The following is a 23,642-nucleotide window of genomic DNA, read 5'->3' as shown; positions in this document are numbered from 1 at the left end:
CATGCCCAGCTGGAGTTACTTCTATTCTGAGTTACTTGTAATTTATTAATTGGACTTTTTGTATTTAAAAATATTCTCTATATACATAGCAAGTTTTTTAAAGTTTCTTTTGTTTATTTTTATTTATTTATTTCACAGCAACAGACAGAGAGAGGAAGAGACAGAGAGAGAGAGAGAATGGGCGCGTCAGGGCCTCCAGCCACTGCAAATGAACTCCAGACGCGTGCGCCCGCTTGTGCATCTGGCTAACCTGGGTCCTGGAGAATCGAGCCTCGAACCGAGGTCCTTAGGCTTCACAGGCAAACGCTTAACCACTAAGCCATCTCTCCAGCCCAAGTTTTTTTTTTGTTTGTTTTTGGATTTTTGCTTTTTGTTTTTTGAGATAGAGTTTCACTCTAGCCCAGACTGATGTGGAATTCACTATGTAGTATCAGAGTGGCCATGAACTCACAGCAGCCCTCCTACCTCAGCCTCCTAAAGGCTGGGATTAAGGCATGCACCACCATGCTTGGCAAGAGTTATTAATATAAGTCCTTGATCCTCAACTTGTATAGTTTTGAGCAAAGAAACTTATAAAGATATGTACTGAGAGCTCATATGCTATGATCAGTTGGATTTTAGAAAGTCATAGGTGAGTGAGTACATGAGTCTGACTTTTTTTTTCTTTGATAGGAAAAAGCTCCTCTGAAAAAGACAAAGGTGAATCTGATGATGAGAAACCAAGGAAAGGAGAAAGAAGATCATCCAGGGTCAGACAGGTAACTCAGACTTCCTAAAGTACAGTCACCTCTTTAAACAGTGCTTTGAATATCTCCATCCTTTCCTTCTCAAACTGTTCATGTCTCTAGTTTGCCATTTTTTTTTTTTTTTTTCAAGGTAGGATCTTGCTCTGGCCCAGGCAGACCTGGAATTCACTATGTATTCTCAGAATGGCCTCAATCTCATGGCAATCCTACATCTGCATCCTGAGAGTTGAGATATTAAAGGCGTGTGCCACTACACCTGGCTTTAGTTTGCTTTCTTTATTTCCTGTGCATGTGCATTTGTGTACGTGTGTGTGTGTATGGAGGCCAGAGGTTAGATGTCTTTCTCAGCTACTCTCCTTATTGACTGAAACAGGATCTCTCACTTTTGAACCCAGAGGTCCCCAGTTAGCTAAACAAGCTATCCAGCTTGCACCTACCTTGCCCAGGACATCCCCTGCCTCTGCCTCTTGAGCACTGGGATTACAACCGGGCCCCACATTTACATGGGTCCTCATGCTTGCAAACGCCTTGTCCACGTAGCCATCTCTCTAACCTGAATGGTGTCTCAATTTCTCTTTTCTTCTTGGTTTTTCAGGATAGGGTTTTGCTCTAGCCCAAGGCTGACCTGGAATTCACTACGTAGTCTCAGGGTGGCCAAGTGCTGGGATTAAAGGCATGAACCACCACGCCTGGCTGGTGTCTCAATTTCTATGTAGAAATCTCCTTTCTGCTCTTTATCATCTTGTTAATGTCATTTTGTTTGTTTTGTTATTTAAATCTATTTTGGCCATCAGATTTCTAAACAAATTTTTCTAGCTAATTTTTTAAAATATTTAGCTGGGTGTGGTTGTACATGCCTTTAATCCAAGCACTCAAGAGGCAGAGGTAGGAGGATCACCATGAGTTCAAGGCCACCCTGAAACTACATAGTGAATTCCAGGTCATCAGAGTGAAACCAAGAAAGAAAGAAAGAAAGAGAGAGAGAGAGAGAGAGAGAGAGAGAAAGAAAGAAAGAAAGAAAGAAAGAAAGAAAGAAAGAAAGAAAGAAAGAAAGAAAGGGGGGGAAGGGGAAAAAAGGAAAAAATACACCCCCCTCCCCGCACACGTATATTTATTTTATTTGACAGAGAAAGGGGAGGGGAGAAAATGAGTGGGTGTGCCAGGACCTCCAGCTACTGCAAATGAACTCCAAAATGTGTGTGCCCCCTTGTGTATCTGGCTAATGTGGGTCTTGGGCAATCAACCTGGGTCCTTTACCTTTGCAGGCAAATGCCTTAACCATTAAGCCATCCCTCCAGCCCTATATATTTTATTTATTTATTTGAGAGAGAGTGAGACAGAGAAAGAGAGAGAAATGGGCACTCTAGGGCCTCTAGTTGGAGCAAACAAACTCCAGATGCATGTGTCACCTTGTTCATGTAGCTATGCATGGGTACTAGAAAACAGAACCTGGGTCCTGTCCTTTGGCTTTGCAGGGAAGCACCTGAACTGTTAGGCCATCTCTCCGGCCCTGTAGCTTATTTTTGAGTAAAGGTCTCACTGTGTAGCTCTAGACTGGCCTTGAACTTAAAATCCTCCGGTCTTACCTTCCCAAATGCTGAAATTACTGGCATGTGCCAACATTCCTGGTGTGAACATACATATCTTTAAAACCATAAATGTGAACGTGAGCAGGCTGGTCTCTCCTTAAACCACATTATAAGACAAGGTGTGACAATTATTTATTTAAAACTCGACGATGATAATTGAGCAGAATTCAAAAGTTAGGTATAATTGATTATGCAAACATATAATAGGGATAGTTGTAGTGGCACTTAGGAGGGAGAAGCAAGAAGATCACTGGAAGTTTGAAACAAGCTTAGTTTATATATTATGAAGTACCAGAACATTTATAGAACATGTAGGGCTACATAGTGAGACTCTGTTCTAAAAAGAAAAAAGGAGGAAGAAGAAAGATAGCAGGATGTAGTACTTCATCCTGTAATACCAGCACCTAGAAAGGTGAGGCAGAAAGGATCTCAAGTTCAAGGCCAGCTTGAGCTACACAATGAAATCCTATTTCAGAGAGAGAGAAAATGAAAAAGAAAAGAAAGGGCTGGAGAGATGCTTAGCGGTTAAGCGCTTGCCTGTGAAGCCTAAGGACCCTGGTTCAAGGCTCGGTTCCCCAGGTCCCACGTTAGCCAGATGCACAAGGGGGTGCATGTGTCTGGAGTTCATTTGCAGAGGCTGGAGGCCCTGGTGCGTCCATCCTCTCTCTCCCCCTCTATCTGTCTTTCTCTCTGTCTGTTGCTCTCAAATAAATAAATAAATAAAAAATTAAAAGCATGTACCACCATGCTTACACCTTATTAAAAAAAGAAAAAAAAAAACCTACCAAAATGGAACACATAATTATTGCCATAATTGACATTAAATTAATTTTTCCCTCTGCTTTTTAGATGTTCTGCTAATTTTGTTTTAAAATTTTAAAGCTAGGAAGTGAAGTAGATGGAACTCATTTTGATTCTCCTAAAGAGCCTATATTGTGATTACTGTCTTGCCTATTTCTATGTTGCTGAACATGTGTCATTAAATTTCTACTTCCAACCAGGCTTGGTGGTACACACCTGTAATCCTAGCACTCAGGAGCCTGAGGTAGGAGGAATGCTCAGTTCAAGGCCAGCCTAGACTAGAGTGACTTCCAGGTCAGCCTGGACTAGAGTAACACCCTGCCTTAAATCAATAAAAACAAGCTGGGCGTGGTGGGGCACGCCTTTAATACCAGCACTGGGGAGGCAGAGGTAGGAGAATTGCTGTGAATTTGAGACCAGCTTGAGTGAGTTCCAGATCAGCCTGGGCTAGAGCAAGACCCTACCTCGAAAAAGAAAAAGAAAAAAATATATTCTCTGTTCTGGGGCTGGAGAGATGGCTCAGTGGTTAAGGCATTTGCCTGCAAAGCCTAACAACCTGGGTTCAGTTCCCCAGTACCCACGTAAAGCCAGATGTGCAGAGTGGCACATGTATCTGGAGTTGGTGTGCAGTGGCAGGAGGCCCTGGCATGGCCATTAATTCATTCATCTCTCTGTCTTTTCTCTCCTTGCAAATAAATAAATAGAAATATGTATATATATTTTTAATATTGTCTGGGGCTGTGGAAGATGGCTTAGTAGTTAATGTATTTGCCTGCAAAGCCAAAGGACTTTGGTTCTATTCCCCAGAACTCATGTAAGCCAGATGCACAAAGAGGCAAATGCATCTGGAGTTGTTTGCAGTGGCTGGGGGCCCCTGGTGCACCCATTTTCTCTCTCTCTAAAATAAATAAATTAATTAAATACATATTAAAAATATTGTCTGGGGCTGGAGAGATGGCTTAGCGGTTAAGCGTTTGCCTGTGAAGCCTAAGGACCCCGGTTCGAGGCTCAGTTCCCCAGGTCCCACGTTAGCCAGATGCACAAGGGGGCGCACGCATCTGGAGTTCGTTTGCAGTGGCTGGAAGCCCTGGCTCGCCCATTCTCTCTCTCTCCCTCTATCTGTCTTTCTCTCTGTGTCTGTCGCTCTCAAATAAATAAATAAATAAAAAATTAAAAAGAAATATTGTCTGTCCTAAGAGTATCTTATGAGATACTTTTTGTCCTCTTGATGATGAATAGATATATTTGAAGCCATTGTATGTCTTTCAGGCAAGAGCAACTAAATTCTCTGAGTACAGTCAGGCTACTGAGGAGGAAGAGGATCAAGAAACACCTTCTAGAAATCTGAGGATCAGGCCAGATCGAAATTTAAAAATGGAGGAGGAAGAGGAAGAGGAGGAGGAGGAGGAGGAGGAGGAGGAGGAAGACGAGGTACAGAAATCTTCAGTTGCACCAATCCTGAAACAGTTAGAGGAGGAAGAGAAAGAGATACCCAGAGAAAAACCAGAAGAGGTGATGGATGAAAGACCTAAGACATTAAGGTCCCAGGAACAGGAGGGGCGCATTACAAGATCCCAGGAAGAAGCAAGAAGAAGTCATCTAGCCAAACAAGAGATAGAGAGTCAAATAGTTTCTCCTCTTCAAGAAGAAAAAATAAAATCTTCACAAAGCTTGGAGGAAAAATTACAATCTCCTTCCCCACCCCAACTTACTGAAGATTTACAGAAGACCCCTACTGTGCTACCACCAGAGCAGTCAGTCAGTGAAGAAGAGACTCCCCCACCTTTACTTACCAAGGAAGCATCATCTCCACCATCTCATATGCAGCTCCAGAGTGAAGAAGAAATAGAGTTCATAGATGGCTCAGCACCCCCTGTCCTCATTCAGTTATCTCCTCCTATTGCAGATGCTGAAACCAAGGAGCTACTAATGTCTCAGCCTACTGTGCAAGTGGTGGGAGGCCTATCTTCTTTGTCAAGCCCTGCAGACACCAAAGAAGAATCTCCAACAGAGAAAGTATCAGAGGAAAATGTCTTGTCTCTAGATCAAAAGAGCATGCTAGCTGAATACTCAGCCCAGAAGGGTCTTGAAACTGAGTCAGAAAAATCCACTCAGCCACTCCTTAAAATGGAGGCATTAGAACCTGCCAAAGGGATCACCAAGGAACCTCTGAAACAGCAGTCTTTGGAACAGAAGGAAGGCAGAAGGGCTTCTCATACTCTTTTCCCAAGCCACAGATTGCAACAGTCAGCTGACTCATCATCTAGCCGGTCGTCTTCATCTTCATCTTCCAGTTCTAGATCCAGATCTCGCTCTCCCAACAATTCAGCCTCTCGGTCTCACTCATCTCCAAGATCCAAACAAAAAGATGTATCCCAGGCAGGAGCTCATACCACCCTTCATGGTACACCCAAGATGGGCTCCAGGTCAACATCAGATTCTAGGTCACGTTCCCGATCTCGTTCCCATTCCCATTCCCGTTCCCGTTCCCGTTCAGCATCAAGCAGCAGTAGAAAAGTGAGTATGGATAATCCTGTATATCCTATCTATACTCCAATAATTTTCAAATTAAGAATAACCTGTCATATTTTCTTTTTTAAAAAAATATACTTTATTTATGTATTTACTTGAGGGGGTAGGGAGAAAGGGAGAGAGAGAGAATGGACATGCCAGGGCCTCTAGCCATTGCAAAGGAACGCCAGATGCATGTGCCCCCTTGTGCATCTGGCTTACATGGGTCCTGGGGAATTGAACCAGGATCCTTGACTGCAGACAAAGGCCTTAACTGCTAAGCAGTCTCTCCAGCCCCGTCATATTTTCTAATTATAGTAGAAATATCTTTTAGTCTCCAGTTCACTGGTTACTTTGCCTTCATTATAGACACTTAGATCACTAAATGGGGTCTTTTTTCATTCTGAATCCCTTTGAGTCCAGGGAATGCTCAATCTACCTGCTTGTCTCCTCAACTAAACATAAGCTTGTTGAGTGTATAAACACCTAGTTGGAATTTAGTGAATTTGTTGACTAGTACTTAGAGATCATTAATTTAAACAGGAATAAATAAAAAGACAAAAATGCCAGGCATGATGGCATGTGCCTTTAATCCTAGCACTTGGGAGGCAGAGCTAGGAGGATTGCCATGAGTTCATTACTACCCTGAGGCTACATAGTGAATTCCAGGTCAGCCTGGGCTAGAGTGAGACCCTATCTCAATAAACCAAAAAAAGAGAGAGAGAGAGACAAAAATACCTAAGAGTAAGGTCATACACATGCATGTAATCCTAGCACTTGGAAGGTGGAGGCAAGAGGATCAGAAATTCAAGGTCACCCTCAGCTACATAGAAAATTTAATGCCATTTGCCAGTTTAGAATACTTAAGTCTGGCCGAACATTGTGGCACACACCTTTAATCCCAGCATTCGGGAACCAGAGGTAGGAGGATCACCAAGAGTTTAAGGCCACCCTGAGACTACATAGTGAATTCCAGGTCCAAATAAACAAAAAAGAATATTTAAGTCTGTATCTGAAAGAAACAAAAAATAGTGGCTGGGGAGATGGCTCAGTTGTTAAAGGCACTTGCTTGTAAAGTTTGCCAACCTGGGTTTAACTCCCCAGTACCTGTGTAAAGCCAGATGCACAAAGTGGCACATGCATCTGGAGTTCTTGTAGCAGCTGGAGGCCCTGGTGCACTCGTGTGCATGTGTGCATGCTCATACTCAGTCACTCATTACATGAAAGTATTAAAAGAAGTGAGCCAGGCATGGTGGCACGCCTTTAATCCCAGCATTCCAGAGGTACAGGTAGGAGGAGTACTGTGAGTTCAAGGCCAGCCTGGGCTAGAGTTAGACCCTATCTCAAAAAAGAAAAGGGCTGGAGAGATGATTTAGTGGTTAAGGCACTTATCCACAAAGCCAAATGATCCAACTCCAATTCCCTAGGACCCATGTAAGCCAGATGCACAAGATGGTGCGTGCATCTGGAGTTCATTTACAATGGCTGAAGGCTCTGGTGTGTTCATTCTGTCTCTCAAATAATATAAATAATAATAAGCTGGGTGTGGTGGTGCATGCTTTTGATAATAATAATAATAAAAATAACAATAATAATAAAATAGTTTTAAATTCTTTTAAAGGGGGATAGAGAGATGGCTTAGCGGTTAAGGCACTTGCCTGCAAAGTCAAAGAACCCAAATTCAATTCCCCAGAGCCCACATGAGCCAGATTCACAACATTGGCACATGTGTGTCTAGAATTCATTTGCAGTGGCTAGAGGCCCTTTCTATCTGCTTCCTTCTCTCTCTCTCTCCCTCAAATTAATGGATATTTAGACTACAAATTGGGTTGGTACGAGTTGGAAAACTCAGTGATCTTCTGAATATTTACTCTCCATCCTTTATATTTCCAATAATTTTTCTTTGTGTTTCCTTTCATTTCTTTAGTCTCTGAGCCCTGGAGTCTCTAGGGACAGCAATACCAGCTACACTGAAACCAAAGATCCTTCTTCTGGTCAGGAGATTGTAGCTCCACCAGTGCCACAGCTGCAGGTCCTTGAGCAAAAAGAAAGAACCTCCGTCTCCTCTATCCAGATGAGTCATCAGAGCCAGCCTCAGCCAGCCGAAAAGCATGGCATGCAGAGGTTACAGCCAGAACGGGTAAGCTATTAGAACCCCTCCCTAGAAGGCCACAGAGGATTAGACCTGATTTTCCCATATCTTTTGTTATTTTCTTGTTTTTTCTTTTGAAATAGGGTCTCATGTATCCCAGGCTGAGGGTGATCTTGAACTTCTGATCCTTCTGCCTCTATCTCCCAGTGCCAGGATCACAGGCATGTGCCACCATGCCTGATTTATGCTCTGCTGGGGATTTGTGCACACTAGACAGTCATTCTATCAACTGAGCTTGTCTTAGCTGCCTTTTTTTTTTTTTTTTTTGAGAGAATGGGCATGCCAAGGCCTCCAGCCAGCCACTGCAAACAAACTCCCAAGGCATGCAACACCTTGTGCATATGGCTTACATGAGTACTGGAGAATTGAACCTGGGTCCTTAGGCTTTGCAGGAAAGTGCCTTAATTAACCACTAAGCCATCTTTCTAGCCCAGTCCAGCTTTTGAGACAGGATCTTGTTACGTAACCTAAGCCAGCTTCAAACTCACAATCCTTTTGTATTAACCTCCAAGTGCTAGGATTATAGCTGTATACTGTACCCAGCAAGTTTGTCTTAGCTATGGAATTGAGAAGTAACTATAAACTGAGTGTGGTGGCACACGTCTTTAATCCCAGCACTAGGCAGGCTGGGGTAGGAAGGTTGATGAGTTGGAGGCCAGTCTGGGCCTATAGATTGAGTTCCAAGTCAACCTGAGATAGACTGAGGCCCTTCTTCAAAAACCTAACAAAAAGTCCGTATAGACAAGACTCAAGAAAAATGAAGAGTTGAAGATGCTAAGTCTTACGGACTCATTGACCACTTCCTGGTTCATGAAAACCTTTTATGAGGTTGTGTAGCAGGGTTTTCATCTCCAGGTCACTTCATGTTAGTTCTCCCTCAGAACTCTGCAATTTTTGCTGGGTGTGGTGGTGCATGCCTTTAATCCCAGCGCCGGGGAGGCAGAGGTAGGAGAATCATCATTCGTTTGAGGCCATCCTGGGTCTACATAGTGAATTCCAGGCCAGTCTGGACTAGCAAAAGTCCCTACCTGAAGAACAAAAGAATTCTTGCCATGTATCTGGCCCTATAAGGAAATGTTCAGTTCCCCAGTACCTGCATAAAACCAGATGCAAAAAGTGGTGCATACATCTGGAATTCATTTGTAGTGGCAAAATGCTGTGGCATGCCCATACTGACTGTACTCCCAAATAATATAAATAAAAATAGCCGGGTGTGGTGGTGCACGCCTTTAATTCCAGCACTTTGGAGGCAGAGGTAGGAGGATCACCATGAGTTTGAGGCTACCCTGACACTAATTCCAGGTCAGTCTGAACTAAAAAGTGAGACCCTTCCTCGAAAAAAACCCACAAAACCCAAATTGCCAGGTGTGGTGGTGCACATCTTTAATCTCAGCACTGGAGAGGCAGAGGCAGGAGGATCACTGTGAGTTCAAGGCCATTTTGAGATTATACAGAGAATTCCAGGTCAAACATCTGGGCTAGAGTGCAACCCTACCTTGGAAAAAAAAAAAAGAAAAAAAAAAACAAGAAAATAACACAGGTCAGCCTGGGCTAAAGCAAGACTTTACCTTCAAAATATATATATATAAAATAAACAATTCTTTGGGTTTTAGGGTGTTGCTCAGTGGTAGAGTTACATGCTTAATAAGCAGGAAGCCCTGGATTCAATCCATAGCACCTTTGCTCCAAATCTAATCAAGTGATTTCTAACACAGAAAGTCTAGAGCTAGGGATGTGGTTCAGTAGGTAGAGTACCTGCCTAACCTTTACAAAGGCCCTCACTTGATCTCTAGCACCCCATAAAACTGGGCATGGTGGCATACACCTTTAATCCCATAATCCCAGCACTCAGGAGAGAGAGGTACTTGGATCACAGTGAGTTCAAGGCCAGCCTGAAACTACATAGTAAATGTCAGGCCAGCCTGGACTAGAGCAAGTCCCTACCTAGGAAGAAAAAACAAAAAACAAAAAACTGGGCATGGGTGAGGTGGAGGATCAGAAGTTCAAGGTTGTCCTCAACTACATAGTAAATTCAAGGCCAGCTTGAGCTACATGAGATCCTGCCCAGAAAAAAAGAGGACTGGGAATATCTTAGTGGTTTAGACTGTTGGCTGCTTGTAAGCATGAAGGCCTGAGAAATGCCAGAGTTTGATTTCCCAGCAACCTCATAAATAGCTAATATGTGGTCCACCTATGCCTGTAACCACAGGCCTGTGGGGAGCGTAGAGTGGAGAGTCACCGAGGCTTGTGAAAACCGTAGGTTTGTGTTCAGAATGAGATTCTAAATAAGGACATAACAGGGATGAGCAATAGAGGAAGACATCCAACATTCTCTGGCCTCTACATGTGAGTATATGGAGCTCATCACACATACCATACCACATACACTACACATGTACATGGGGGGAAAAAAGAAAAAAAAAAGTCTATTTATTTATTTTTTTCTGGCCGGGTGTGGTGGTACATGCTTTTAATCCCAGCACTCAGGAGGCAGAGGTAGACTCACCATGAGTTTGAGGCCACTCTGAGAGACTGCATAGTGAAATCCAGGTCAGCCTTAGCAAGAGTAAGACCCTACCTCAAAAAAAACTAACTAACTAACTATCTATCTATCTATCTATCTTATCTATCTATCTTATCTATCTATATATGTTTTTCCCTCCTCACTTGATAACCCAGGCTGACCTGCAACTCACTCTGTAATCTCAGGGTGGCCTTGAACTCATGACAGTCCTTCTACCTCTGCCTCCCCAGTGCTGGGATTAAAGGAATATGCCACCACACCCGACTCTAAAAATATTTCTATTCATTTATTTATAAGCAGAGAGAAAGAGAGAAAATGGGCAAATCAGGGCCTCCAGCCTCTTCAAGTAAGCTCCAAATGCATGTATCACACCTTATGCATCTGGTTTTATGTGGCCACTGGGAAATCTGACCTGATTCATTAAGCTTTGCAGTCAAGTGCCTTAATCACTGAGCCATCTCTCTAGCTCCCCCCCCCCCACCTGCCCCTTCTCTTTTGGTTCTGAGGATGGAATCTAAGGCATTCATTAGGCAAGCACTCACCACTGAGCTACATTCCCATCCCCATAGAAACATGATCTCCCTCACCTTTCCCTGTACTGGAGATGGAACCCAGGACCTTGTACTATATAGTGAGTGGGCTATATAGTGAGACTGTTTTAAAATAAATTAAAAAAAAAAAAAGTGTGAGCCGGGTGTGGTGGCGCATGCCTTTAATCCCAGCACTAGGAAGGCAGAGGTAGGAGGATTGCTGTGAGTTCAAGGCCATCCTGAGACTACATAGTGAATTCTAGGTCAGCCTAGACTAGAGTGAGACCCTACCTCGAAAAACCAAAATGAAAATAAAACAACAACACAAAAAACAGGTATGGCACGCCTTTAATCCCAGAACCCAGGAGGTTGAGGTAGGAGGATCATCATGAGTTTAGGGCCACCCTGAGGCTACACAGTGAATTCCAGCTCAGCCTGGGCTACAGTGAGACTACCTCGGTGGTGGGGGGGGGGGGGGGAACGACTACATTTTTTTTTATCTGTTTTGGTTTTGCAAGGTAGGGTCTTACTGTAGCCCAGGCTGACCTGAAATTCACTATGTAGTTTCAGGCTGGCCTTGAATTTATGGTGATCCTCCTATCTATGCCTCCCAAGTCCTGATCCCTTTTTTTTTGTTTGTTTGTTTTGAGGTAGGGTCTCACTCTAGCTCAGGCTGACCTGGAATCACTATGGAGTCTCAGGGTGGCCTCGAATTTATGGCGATTCTCCTACCTCTGCCTCCCAAGTGCTGGGATTAAAGGCGTGCACCACCACGCCCAGCTTGATCTGTCTTTTTTTAGCTCCAGGTTGAAGAAAAGGAACCTAGAAGGTTTAAGTCCTTTGTTTTGTTTTTGTTGTCTTCTCAGGAGAGCCCAAAGAAGTGTGAAGCTGAAGAGGCAGAGCCACCAGCTGCCACCCAGCCTCAGACCTCAGAGACTGTGACCTCTCATCTGCCAGAGTCAAAAAAGGTTCATCACACTGTGTAAGTATACATTTCATCTGGAATATAATTAGGAACTACGAGTGTGAGGTAGTTCTTTGTTAACTAGGGTCTTTGACTAAGTAGTCCTAGTTTATTTTAAAACATGTAGCTAGCCAGGCTTGGTGGTGCACACCTTTAATTCCAGCACTTGGGAGGCAGAGATAGGAGGTTACTGTGAGTTTGAGGCCACCTTGAGACTACATAGTAAATTCCAGGTCAGCCTGGGATAGAGTGAGACCCTACCTCGAAAAATCATGAAGTCAGCCATGTTTGGTATCTGCCATCTTTAATCTTAGCACTTGGGAGGTTGAGGCAGGAGGAACACAGTGAGCAGCCTGGGCCTAGTGGTCTGGACTGGAGTGGAGACTGCTTCAAAATAGTTTTACCTGGACAAAGACTAGGCTTCAGTGTTACTTGGGTGGGACTTGAGTACTTAACTCCCAAAGCTTTAAGGTAGTCTGAAAATAATGATCAGGATATAAAGAAATATATAGGACACAAACACATGATCTACCTGCAAAATTGGTCGACTCCTATAAACAGCCAAGATAGTAGTATAAACATTTTGCTCAACTTAATTCAGTGTTGTAACTCATGTTCACCTATTTCATCTGAATTTAGAAAACTGTTTAATAAAGGAGGGTGTAGAACCAGATGTGTTTCAAGCCTGTAGTACAGGGGAAATACAGGCAGGAAGACCAGAAGTTCAAGAGTCATCCCTTTGCAGCATGGGAGGTTTGAGGCCAGACTGAACCAGAATCTCTAGCTTCAAAACTTTACGGGAAATGAAAAGAAGTGTTGTTAGGGATAAGATTACTTGCTTTCTATACATAGAAATTGTGGATGGCTTTGGAGAATGTCCTATGTAGATAGTTGGCCTCCAGTTGTTTCATGCTTATTTTTATGCTATTTTAAGATTATTACTGATCTCATTTTTCTGTCTGTGATAGTCTTATCTGTAACACACCTCTGGGAGCTTCAGACTGTCCTTTAATTCTTGGGTTATGGACAAGTAACATGATTACCATATTTGCTGATGATTTTTTGTAGTCTCAGGGTCTGCCTCTCGAGGGATTTATTTGTTTTATTTTTATTTATTTTGAGAATGAGAGACAATGGGAACCTCTAGCCATTGCAAATGAACTCCAGATGCATGCACCACCTTGTGCATCAGGCTTACTTGGGTTCTGGGGAATTGAACTTGGGTCCTTTGGCTTTGCAGACAAGCACCTTAACCACTAAGCCATCTCTCCAGCCCTTTGCTAATGATTTTAATGATAGTGCTGTGCTCTGCCATTGTTTCCTTGTTATTTCAAATAGTCTTGGCACTGCTGCCATCTTGTGGCCATTATATTTTTGATTTGGAAAACAGTTTCTAAAGTTTTTGTTTTTCTGTTTTTTTTTTTTTCATTTGAGAGCGACAGACATAGAGAGAAAGACAGATAGAGGGAGAGAGAGAAAATGGGCGTGCCAGGGCTTCCAGCCTCTGCAAACTAACTCCAGACACGTGCGCCCCCTTGTGCATCTGGCTAACGTGGGACCTGGGGAACCAAGCCTCGAACCGGGGTCCTTAGGCTTCATAGGCAAGCGCTTAACCGCTAAGCCATCTCTCCAGCCCTGTTTTTCTGTTTTAAAATAGGTACATTATCCTTTGGGAAAGGACTTTCCTCTAGGACCATAAAACAAAAACTCAGCAGATTCTAGAAGGTATTCTGAATTCACCAACCACACCATCAATAAGGAAATGGTGAAATCTTTCAGTATCATTCAGACATAAATTCATCATTTCTCTGTCCCATTAAAGTACAGGGTGACCTTTGTTCATTTGGAGTTTTTAAAGTAGATATTGACAACTTGAAAAACTGCTTCCTCAGCACCTTGAGAAACAAACAGTTTTCTGTAAAGGTCTTCACAAGCTTTTATTTTATTAGTCTATAAGATCCTAGCAAGCGGAAGTCTTTTGTCGTTGTTACTTTGAAGTACTGTTATTGTCTATAGCTAGACCATGCCTGATCTCATCAATGTTACCATTCCAGGCTATTGAAGCTTGAAGTTTTTATTCTGATTCTTTGTTTTGGGTTTTCCAGGTAGGATCTCACTCTAGCCCAGACTGACCTGGAATTCACTGTTTAGTCTCAGGCTAGCCTCAAATTCACAGAGATGCACCTACATATGCCTCCCAAGTGCGGGGATTAAAGATGTGTGCCACCATACCTGCCTGAAGTTGTTTTATTTTTTATTTTATTTTATTTTATTTTATTTTTTTATTTGAGAGAGGGAGAGAGAAATACAGAAATAGGTAGGTAGAGGGAGAGAGAGAATGGCATGCCTGGCCGCCAGCCACTGCAAAGGAACTCCAGATGTGTGTGCCCCCTTGTGCATCTGGCTTACGTGGATCTTGGGGAATCAAACCTGAGTCCTTTCACTTTGGAGGCAACCGCCTTAACTGCTAAGTCATCTCTCTAGCCCCAGCTTGAAGGGTTTTTTTGTTTGTATTTGTTTTTCAAATTTTTTTTTATTAACAACTTCCATGATTATAAAAAATAGCCCTCCCTCCCCCCAATTACCCCTTTGAATCTCCATTCTCCATCATATCGCCTCCCCCTCTCATTCTCTCTTATTTTGATGTCATGATCTTTTCCTACTATTACGATGGTCTTGGGTAGGTAGTGTCAGGCACTGTGAGGTCATGGATATCCAGGCCATTTTGTGTGTAGGGGAGCACATTGTAAGGAGTCCTGCCCTTCCTTTGGCTCTTACATTCTTTCTACCACCTCTTCCACAATAGACCCTGAGCCTTGGAAGGTGTGATAGAAATATTGCAGTACTGAGCACTCCTGTCACTTCTTTCCAGCACCATAATACCTTCTGAGTCATCCCAAGATCACTGCCATCTGAAAAGAGAAGATTCTCTACCAAAAGTGAGAGTAGCATTAGTATTAGGGTATGAACCTTAAGAGAAGTTCTTACTGGGCAGTTTGATAAGCCAGACAGCAGCAGATGTTACATCCCTACGGCTCATGACTACCCCTGTTTTAAGTTTTCAGTATCAGGGATATATTCCCTCCCATGGAGCGGGCCTCTCCAGTCCATTTAGAGGGCAGTTGGTTTCCACCATGACAGACGTGCCGCTATTGCCCCCGTTGGCTTATTTGGCCTAGCCAGCCAAATACAAGACTTGCATTGTCCCCTGTTGAGTATCTTCACGGGTGTTTTCTCTTTCTCCCATTGAACTGCATGCAGAATGGCTTCTTCCAGCTTTCTATCACCCAGCTTGAAGTTTTATACAGAGTTTTTCTCCACAGGGTAGAGAGGTATTGATACTCATTTCTGGTTGAGATAATTCAATCACATTGATTCTGATAAGGTCAATAGGCAAATAGCACCTTCAGCAAATACTGAGATTGGCCATTGTTGCCTAGGTAAGCTCCAAATGAGCAGCCTATAGATAAAAAATGACTTGCACACAGGAATAGCTCATACCCATTCATTATACTTGCTTTCTTCTCCTTACCTGGGCTGCTCAACAGCCTAACAAAAAGTATTCCTAGCTAGGCGTGGTGGCGCACGGCTTTAATTCTAGCACTTGGGAGGCAGAGGTAGGAGGATCTCCATGAGTTCGAGACCACCCTAAGGCTACATAGTGAATTCTAGGTCACCCTGAACTAGAGTGAAACCCTACCTTGAAAACCAGGAGGAAAAAAAAAGTATTCCTATAAGCCTAAGACTGTTATGACATTGGATTTGACAAACAAGTTTGCATGTGTTTCAACTTATTCACAGTACTCTTTATCTCTTCAGCCCGGAATCCTTCTAGACCCCTGGCCAATTCTAAAAATGGAGTCAACACTACTAAATAGCAAAGACCATTTGTGACTTAGTTTTGGCTTTCCCATGACTAAAAATAACAATAGCAAAGTGTTAAGAAAAAGTTAGACTTTACTTCAGGAACCACTCATCATTTTGAAGAGATTTTCTAACATTTTCACTGTGCTTGGTTAAAACTGTTCTGACTCTGATGATAACTAAGGCATTCTAATTTTATTTTTTTCTTTTTGGGTTTTTTTTGTTTGTTTGTTTTTTGTTGTTGTTGTTCTTTTTGGTTTTACAAGGTAGGGTTTCACTTTAGCTCAGGCTGACCTGGAATTCTCTATGTAGTCTCAGGGTGGCCTCGAACTCACAGTAATCCTCCTACCTCTGCCTCCCGTTCTTTTTGGTTTTATGAGGTAGGGTCTTGCTCTAGATCAGGCTGACCTGGAATTCACTATGTAGTCTCAGGGTGGCCTCAAACTCATGGCAATCCTCCTACCTCTACCTCCCCAGTGCTGGGATTAAAGGTATGTGCCACCATGCCCAGCTAGGAATTCTAAATTTAAGGGGTAAGGTCTTTTTCATTGGTTGGAGTAGAAATTTGTAAATGTCCTATTTTAGTCCAAGTCCCTATCTACCTTTTACTCATGTAACAAAGTCGTCATGGGGGGCGGGGGAGGCTACTGTTTTCTTTTTACATTAAAAGAAGGGAGGGCTGGGCAGCTAGGCACAGCAGTGCACAGTTTTAATCCCAGCACTCGGGAGGCGAAGGTAGGAGGAGCACTGTGAATTCAAGGCCAGTATGAGACTACAGAGTGAGTTGTGAGTTCATGTCAGCCTGGGCTAGAGAGAGGTAGACACATGTGTCTGGAGTTCATTTACAGTGGCAGGAGGTCCTAGTGCACCCATACTTCCCCCATTGAATAAATAAAGTACTTTTGTCAAAGGGGGCAGCTGGAAGCCTGGGATATGGCTCAGCGGTTTAAAGCACTTGCTTCAAAGCCTGCTAGCCTGGGTTTAAATCCCTAGTACCCACATGAAACCAGATGCACAAAGTGGTGCATGCATCTAGAGTTCATTTGCAGGGGCAAAAAGAGGCCATGCTGTGCCCATTTATATTTATTCTCTCTCTCTCTGCTTGCAAGTACATAAATACAAATATAGGGGAGGAGACTGGAGTTGGTAAAGCATTTGAGGCACATGTAGAAGGACCTGAGTTCATCATGCCCAGCATCCACATAAATGCCAGGTAGGCATGGCAACCCTCTTGTAATCCCAGCACTGGAGAAGGAGGCTGCGAGTCCTTTTTCAATCTGAATCCTTTGCCAGCACCAATATTTGTTAAACCTCTAATACAGGGATTCCCCAGGGCAAGCTGCCTAGCTACAGTAGCTGAATCAGCAAGTCCTGGTTTCAAATGAGAGACCATGCCTTAGTAAAGAAAATGAAGAGCCGTTGGCGAACATACCTGATATCAAACTCTGCCTTTCATACACATATACATACATGCCAACACAAAATCACACATATTCATGGGTACCACAAACACATGTGTTCACCTACCTCCCCCCCTCCAAAAAAAAAAGAAAAACAGAAGAAGGATTTGTGATAGTGGTGGATGCTGTAGTCCTAGCAGTTGGGAGGCTGAGTTAGGAAGATTGTAAATTTAAGTCCACTCTAGGCTGGATAGTGAGACCCTGTCTCAAAAGAAAATTAAAGCCAGAGCTGGGCGTGGTGGTGCATAACTTTAATCCTGCACTTGGGAGGTAGACATAGGAGGATGAGTATGAGTTTGAGGACATCCTGAGACTTCATAGTGAGTTCTAGGTTAGCCTGGGCTAGAGTGAGACCCCTACTTAGAAACACCAAGGGGGGAGGGAGCAGAAAATTAAAGCCAGGTATGGTGGCTCATGCCTGTAATCCCAGCACTTGGGAGGCTGAGGCAAGTGGACCACCTTGAGTCAAAGGCCAACTGGTCTCTAAATAATGAGTTCATAGGCTACAGAGTAAAACCTTGCCTCAAATTAAAAACAGAAGAAAATAGTGCTAGAGAGATGGCTTGGTGGTTAAGGTGCTTGCCGCCAAAGCCAAAGGACCCAGGTTTGATTCCCTAGGACCCACGTAAAGCCAGATGCACAAAATGGTGCATGCGTCTAGAGTTGGTTTGCTGTGGCTAAAGGTCCTGGTATGCCCATTCTCTCCCTTCCTCCCTCCTTCTCTCTCTTAAATATTTTTTATAGGTTCTTTTTATTTGTTTGACAGAGAAAGAAGAAAGAAAGAGAACGAATAGACATGTCAGGGCTTCCAGCCACTGCAAACGAACTCTAGACACGTGCACCCCCTTGTGCATCTGGCTAACGTGGGTCCTGGGGAATAGAACCTGAGTCCTTTGAATAGAGGGTTAAAAAAAAAAAGTGGACATGGGTTGGAAGATGGCGTCTCCCACAGATGGGACAGACTTGGAAACATCTTTGCTAAGTTTTGAGAAACTTGACCATGCCTCTCCAGACCTGTGGCCAGAACAATTATCAGGTGTTGCTTAATTTGCAGCTTCTTTCAAAAGCCCTATTATTAGTTCTCCACCCAAATGGATGGCTGAAATAGAACGTGATTGCAATGACATGTGCAAAGAACTAGGACACCTCATCATAGCTAATTTGATGGAAAAGGTACAAGGTCTACAGAACTTGGATGAATGCTTTCTACCAAGGACTGATAACCCCGTATTAGAGGCTTAACAAATATTGGTGCTGGCAAAGGATTTAGATTGAAAAAGGACTCGCAGCCTCCTCCTCACCTCTTCAATCAGGTCAAGAATGGAATTCAAAGTGGCTGGGGAAAAAATGTCTTAGTGGTTAAGGCATTTGCCTGCGAAGCCTAAGGACCCTGGTTCGATTCCCTAGGACCCACGTGTAAGCCAGATGCACAAGGTGGCTCATGTGTCTGGAGTTCATTTGCAGTGGCTAGAGGCCCTAACATGCCCATTCTCTCTCTCTCTCTTCCTCTCTCTCAAATTAAAATATATATATATATATATATATATATATATATATATATATATATATATATATATATATATATAAAGATGGAATCCAAGAGTAACCAGGCTTGACACTAAAGCTAGGGCTTCAGCAATGATTTCAGCTGCTTGTAGAAGGGATGATTCTTGACTGAAAATCCTCATGTGGTAGTTTTCTTTTTAAGAGTCAAGACTTCGTAAAGCTACAGGTTTTTAAAAGTTGTTATGATAGTTTGATCAAGTAAATGAATTAGCATAATGCCACAGATATACTAAGAAAGAATCCCTGAAGAAGTGCCATTAAGTCCTCTTTTCCTCCAACAAAGAATCCCCTCTGTGTGCATGCCAGCGTATTCCCTTCTTCCCTAAGCATTTGGAAATCAGTTTCAAACACCAAAAAAAAAAAAAAAAAATTAAAAGGAAAACCTATGGTTGGGGAAGTGGCTCAGTGTTTAAAGGTACTTGCTTGAAAGCCTACTGGCCCAAGTTCAATCTCCAGCCACCTACATAAAGCCAGATTGGCAATCATTTGCAGTGGCTAAAGATTCTGGTGTACACAAATACATAAAAAATTTTAAAATATGGGAGAAAATGTTGTATAGAAGTTGGACATGGTGGCACATGCCTTTAATCCCAGCACTTGGGATGCAGAGGTAGGAGGATTGCCATGAGTTCAAGACTACCCTGAAACTACATAGTGAATTCCAGGTCAGCCTGAGCTACAGCGAAACCCTACCTTGAAAAACCAAAAAAAAAAGGTGTATGGGAAACAGTTATATATGTTGTAGTTAATTGACAAACCTGAAGTATTATTTTATTTATTTATTTATTTGAGAATGACAGAGAGAAAGGCAGATAGAGAGAGAGAGAGAATAGGTGTGCCAGGGCCTCCAGCCACTGCAAACAAACTCCAGACGTGTGTGCCCCCTTGTGCATCTGGCTAACGTGGGTCCTGAGGAATGGAGCCTTGAACCAGGGTCCTTAGGCTTCACAGGCAAGTGCTTAACCGCTAAGCCATCTCTCCAGCCCAAAGTATTATTTTTTTTTATTAGAGAGAAAGAGAATGGACACACCAGGGCCTTCAGGCAAGTGCACCCCCTGGCTCATATGTGCAACATTGCGTGCTTATATCACTGTATCTGGCTTACCTTGGACCTGGAGATTCAAACATCAGTTCTTAGGCTTTTCTAGCAAGCATCTTCTAAGCCATCTCTCCAGCCCTGAAGTTTCATTTTTTATTTTACTTTATTTTATTTTTCTTTATTTATTTGAGAGAGAAATAGGCAGGGATGGAGAGAATGGGTGATCCAGGGCCTCCAGCTGCTGCAAATGAACTCCAAATGGCTCACATGGTTCTTGGGGAATCAAACCTGGGTCCTTAGGCTTTGTAGGCAAGCACCTCACCCACTAAGCCATTTATCCAGCCCCTAATTTTTTTTTTTTTTTTTTTTGAGGTAGGGTCTCACTGACCTGGAATTCACTATGTAGTCTCAGGTTGTCCTCAAACTCACAATAATCTTCCCACACTCCTTCCAAGTGCTGGGATTAAAGGCATGTACTACCATACGTGTCTGAAGTTCCTTTTTTGAAGTTTTTTGTTGTTGTTGTTGTTTTGTTTTTGTTTTTGTTTTTTTGAGGTAGGGTTTTTAGCTCAGGCTGACCTGGAATTCACTATGTAGTCTCAGGATAGCCTTGAACTCATGGCTATCCTCCTACCTCTGCCTCCTGAGAGCTAGGATTAAAGGTGTGTGCCACCACATCTGGAATTTTGAAGTTTTTTACTAACATATATTAATTATTTATAATAATGGGTTTAGTATTGACATTTTTATATACTCATATAATGTATTTTGCAAATAAATGCCTTTAATCACTAAATCATCTCTCCAACCCCTATAATGTATTTTGGTTATATTTCCCCCTATTATCCTCTCATCCTACTCTCAGTAATCCCTTCTTCATGTCTCAATGAGTTTAGATTTTGTTTGTTGGTTGGTTTTTCAAGGCAAGGTCTCACTCTTAACTCAGGCTGACTTGGAATTCAGGGTGGCTTCAAATTCATGGTGATCCCCCTACCTCTGCCTCCTGAGTGCTTGGATTAAAGACATGACCATCACACCTAGCTTCAATGAGTTTAATTGGAGTTGTTTATAGTAGCATCAGTATTTACAGAAGCATGGGCAACTTAGCAATGGCTGCACCATTGGCATCCCCACTTATAAGCATTAACTACCTATAAATTCTCTGTAAGTGGTGAAGCCTCATGCAGCCCTCCCTCTCTATAAAAGAATGTTGATGGACCCAATCTTATGTAAGTAAAGCTGCTGAGAGTTCAAGAATGTACTAGCAATTCCATGCCTGGAAAAGTTTTCCACAACACTCCTCCCCTTTCTCCTGCTCTTAATTATCTTTTTGTCCCCTCTTCCACCATGCTCCCTGTGCCTTGGAGGGGATGATAATAATGTCCTGTTTATGCTGAGCATTCAACAGTCATTCTCGGCATTTTGACAAGTTACGCACATGGATTTTCAGTAACTACTACCCATTGCCAAAAGAAGCTTCTCTGACCAAAACCGACAGCAGCACTAATATTTAGGACCACAGATATTTAGGAGGCAAACAGGCAAATCATGTCCATTTAGCAAAACAACAGCAGTAGTTTTCCCCACTAGGGCTTATGACTACAAGGCAGTGGGATTTTGACCAGGTTTACAGTAGCAAGTATGAATTCCCTCCTGTGGAACATGCAACAGTCATGCTGTTGTTGCACCAGGGAGTATATCTCGCCTAAAAGGTCATTAGTTTAGTACACAGGGTCCACAGCTAAGAAACGGATGACAGTGCTCACCCAGGAACACCTTCCTGCACTATGAAAGCTAGTCATCAGGAAGAAAACTTCCAGCTTGATTTTCCTGTGTCCCACAACCCAAGGCTTTCCCAGTAGTTCTCGTGGGCAGCCAACAGCAGTAGCAATATTGCTCTGGCTGCCTCAGGGACCTTCTTGGCAACAATTTGTACAGAAATATCCCACTCATGGCATTGGGATTTTGATTTAATAACCTTGGGGAACAGGTTTATTCACCCACACAGGGCACTTCCACTCAAACTTTTTTTTTTTTTTGGCTGTTGATTTTGTGAGGTAGGGTCTCAATCAAGCTCAGGCTGTCCTGGAATTCACTGTGTAGTCTTAGGGTGGCCACAAACTCATCGTGATCCTCCTACATCTGCCACCTGAGTGCTGGGATTAGAGATTAAAGGCATACACTGCTGTGCCCAGCTTCTTTTTTTTTTTTTTTTTTTTTCCTAGTTTTGTGTGTGACTCCATTGTTCACTTTTTTTTTTAGACTATATTTTATTTATTTGAGAGAGAAAGAGGCAGAGAGAGAGAGAATGGGTGTGCCAGGGCCTCCCGCCACTGCAAACAAACTCCAGATGTGTGCACCCCCTTTTGCATCTGGCTTACCTGGAGCCTGGAGAGTTGAACCGGGATCCTTTGGCTTTGCAGGCAAACACTTAACTGGTAAGCCATCTCTCCAGCCCCCTTTTTAAAAATATTTTAATTTATTAATTTATTTATTTGACAGAGAAAGAGGGAGAGAGAGAGAATGGGAGCACCAGGGCCTCTAGCCACTGTAAACGAACTCCAGATGCATGCACCCCCTTGTGCATTTGGCTAACATGGGTCCTATGGAATCGAACCTGGGTCCTTTGGCTTTATATGCAAATGCCATAACCACTAAGCCATCCCTCCAGCCCCCTTTTTTCTTCTTATGCAGGGTCTCACTCTAGCTCAGGTTATGCTTGAACTCTTGGTGATCCTCCTACCTCAGCCTCCCAAGTGTTGGCATTAAAAATGTGAGCCACCAGGCTGGATGTGGTGGCGCATCCCAGCACTCGGGAGGCAGAGGTAGGAGGATCACTGTGAGTTTAAGACCACCCTGAGACTACATAGTGAATTCCAGGTCAGCCTGGGCTACAGTGAGACCCTACCTTGAAAAACAAAACAAATCAAGAATGTGAGTCACCATGCCTGGCAAAACAATATTAAAAAAAAATATTTTTTTTTATTTGGTCTAGAGAGATGGCTTAGCGGTTAAGCGCTTGCCTGTGAAATCTAAGAACCCTGGTTCGAGGCTCGATTCCCCAGGACCCACATTAGCCAGATGCACAAGGGGGCGCACGTGTCTGGAGTTCGTTTGCAGTGGCTGGAGGCCCTGGTGCGCCCATTCTCTCTATCTCCCTCTTTCTCTCTCTGTCGCTCTCAAATAAATAAATAAAAATAATTTTTAAAAAATTTTATTTATTCCCATGGAGAAAGAATGAGAATGGAGGCTGGAGAGATGGCTTAGCGGTTAAGCTCTTGTCTGTGAAGCCTAAGGACCCTGGTTCGAGGCTCACTTCTCCAGGACCCACGTTATCCAGATGCACAAGGGGGCACACACTTCTGGAGTTCTTTTGCAGTGGCTGGAGGCTCTGGCGTGCCCATTCTCTCTCTCTATCTGCCTCTTACTCTCTCTGTTGCTGTAAGATAAATAAAAATAAATTAGAAAAAAAGAATGAGAATGGAGTACTAGGGCCTCTTGCCACTAGAAATCAACTCCAGATGCATGTGCTACTTTGTGCATCTGGCTTTTCATGGGTACTGGGGAAATAAACCCAGACTGTCAGACTTTATAAGCAAGTATCTTTAACTGCTGAGCCATCTACACAGCCAGCCCTGTTTTTGTTTTTGTTTTTGTGGGGGTGGGGTTGAGGTAGGGTCTCTAGCTCAGGCTGACCTGGAATTCACTATGTAGTCTCAGGGTGGCCTTGAATTTACAGTAATCCTACCTCTGCCTCCCAAGCGCTGGGATTAAAGGCATGTGCCACCACACCCAGCTTTTTTTTTGAAATAATTTATTTATTAAAGAGAAAGATTGTTAAAGAGATATTATATATTAAAGATATTATTAAAGGGAGAGAAAATGAGCACTCCAGG

The 23,642-nt window shown here is 43.0% G+C and overlaps 1 protein-coding gene across 1 annotated transcript in view; it reads left to right on the top strand.

Annotated features, from left to right (window-relative positions):
- The window catches only part of Acin1 (apoptotic chromatin condensation inducer 1), a 74,059-nt gene that overhangs the window by 28,490 nt on the left and 21,927 nt on the right, over nt 1–23,642 (top strand). Inside the window, 4 exon segments of the mRNA XM_004661788.2 lie at nt 673–758; nt 4,406–5,653; nt 7,575–7,787; nt 11,720–11,835. Coding sequence (XP_004661845.1) covers nt 673–758; nt 4,406–5,653; nt 7,575–7,787; nt 11,720–11,835 — 1,663 coding nt within the window.

The sequence above is a fragment of the Jaculus jaculus genome, chromosome 7 (genome assembly GCF_020740685.1).
Source record: "Jaculus jaculus isolate mJacJac1 chromosome 7, mJacJac1.mat.Y.cur, whole genome shotgun sequence".
NCBI classification, from domain to species: domain Eukaryota; kingdom Metazoa; phylum Chordata; class Mammalia; order Rodentia; family Dipodidae; genus Jaculus; species Jaculus jaculus.
Note: the sequence above shows the minus strand (reverse complement) of the source record. Positions and strands in the feature narration are given on the sequence as shown.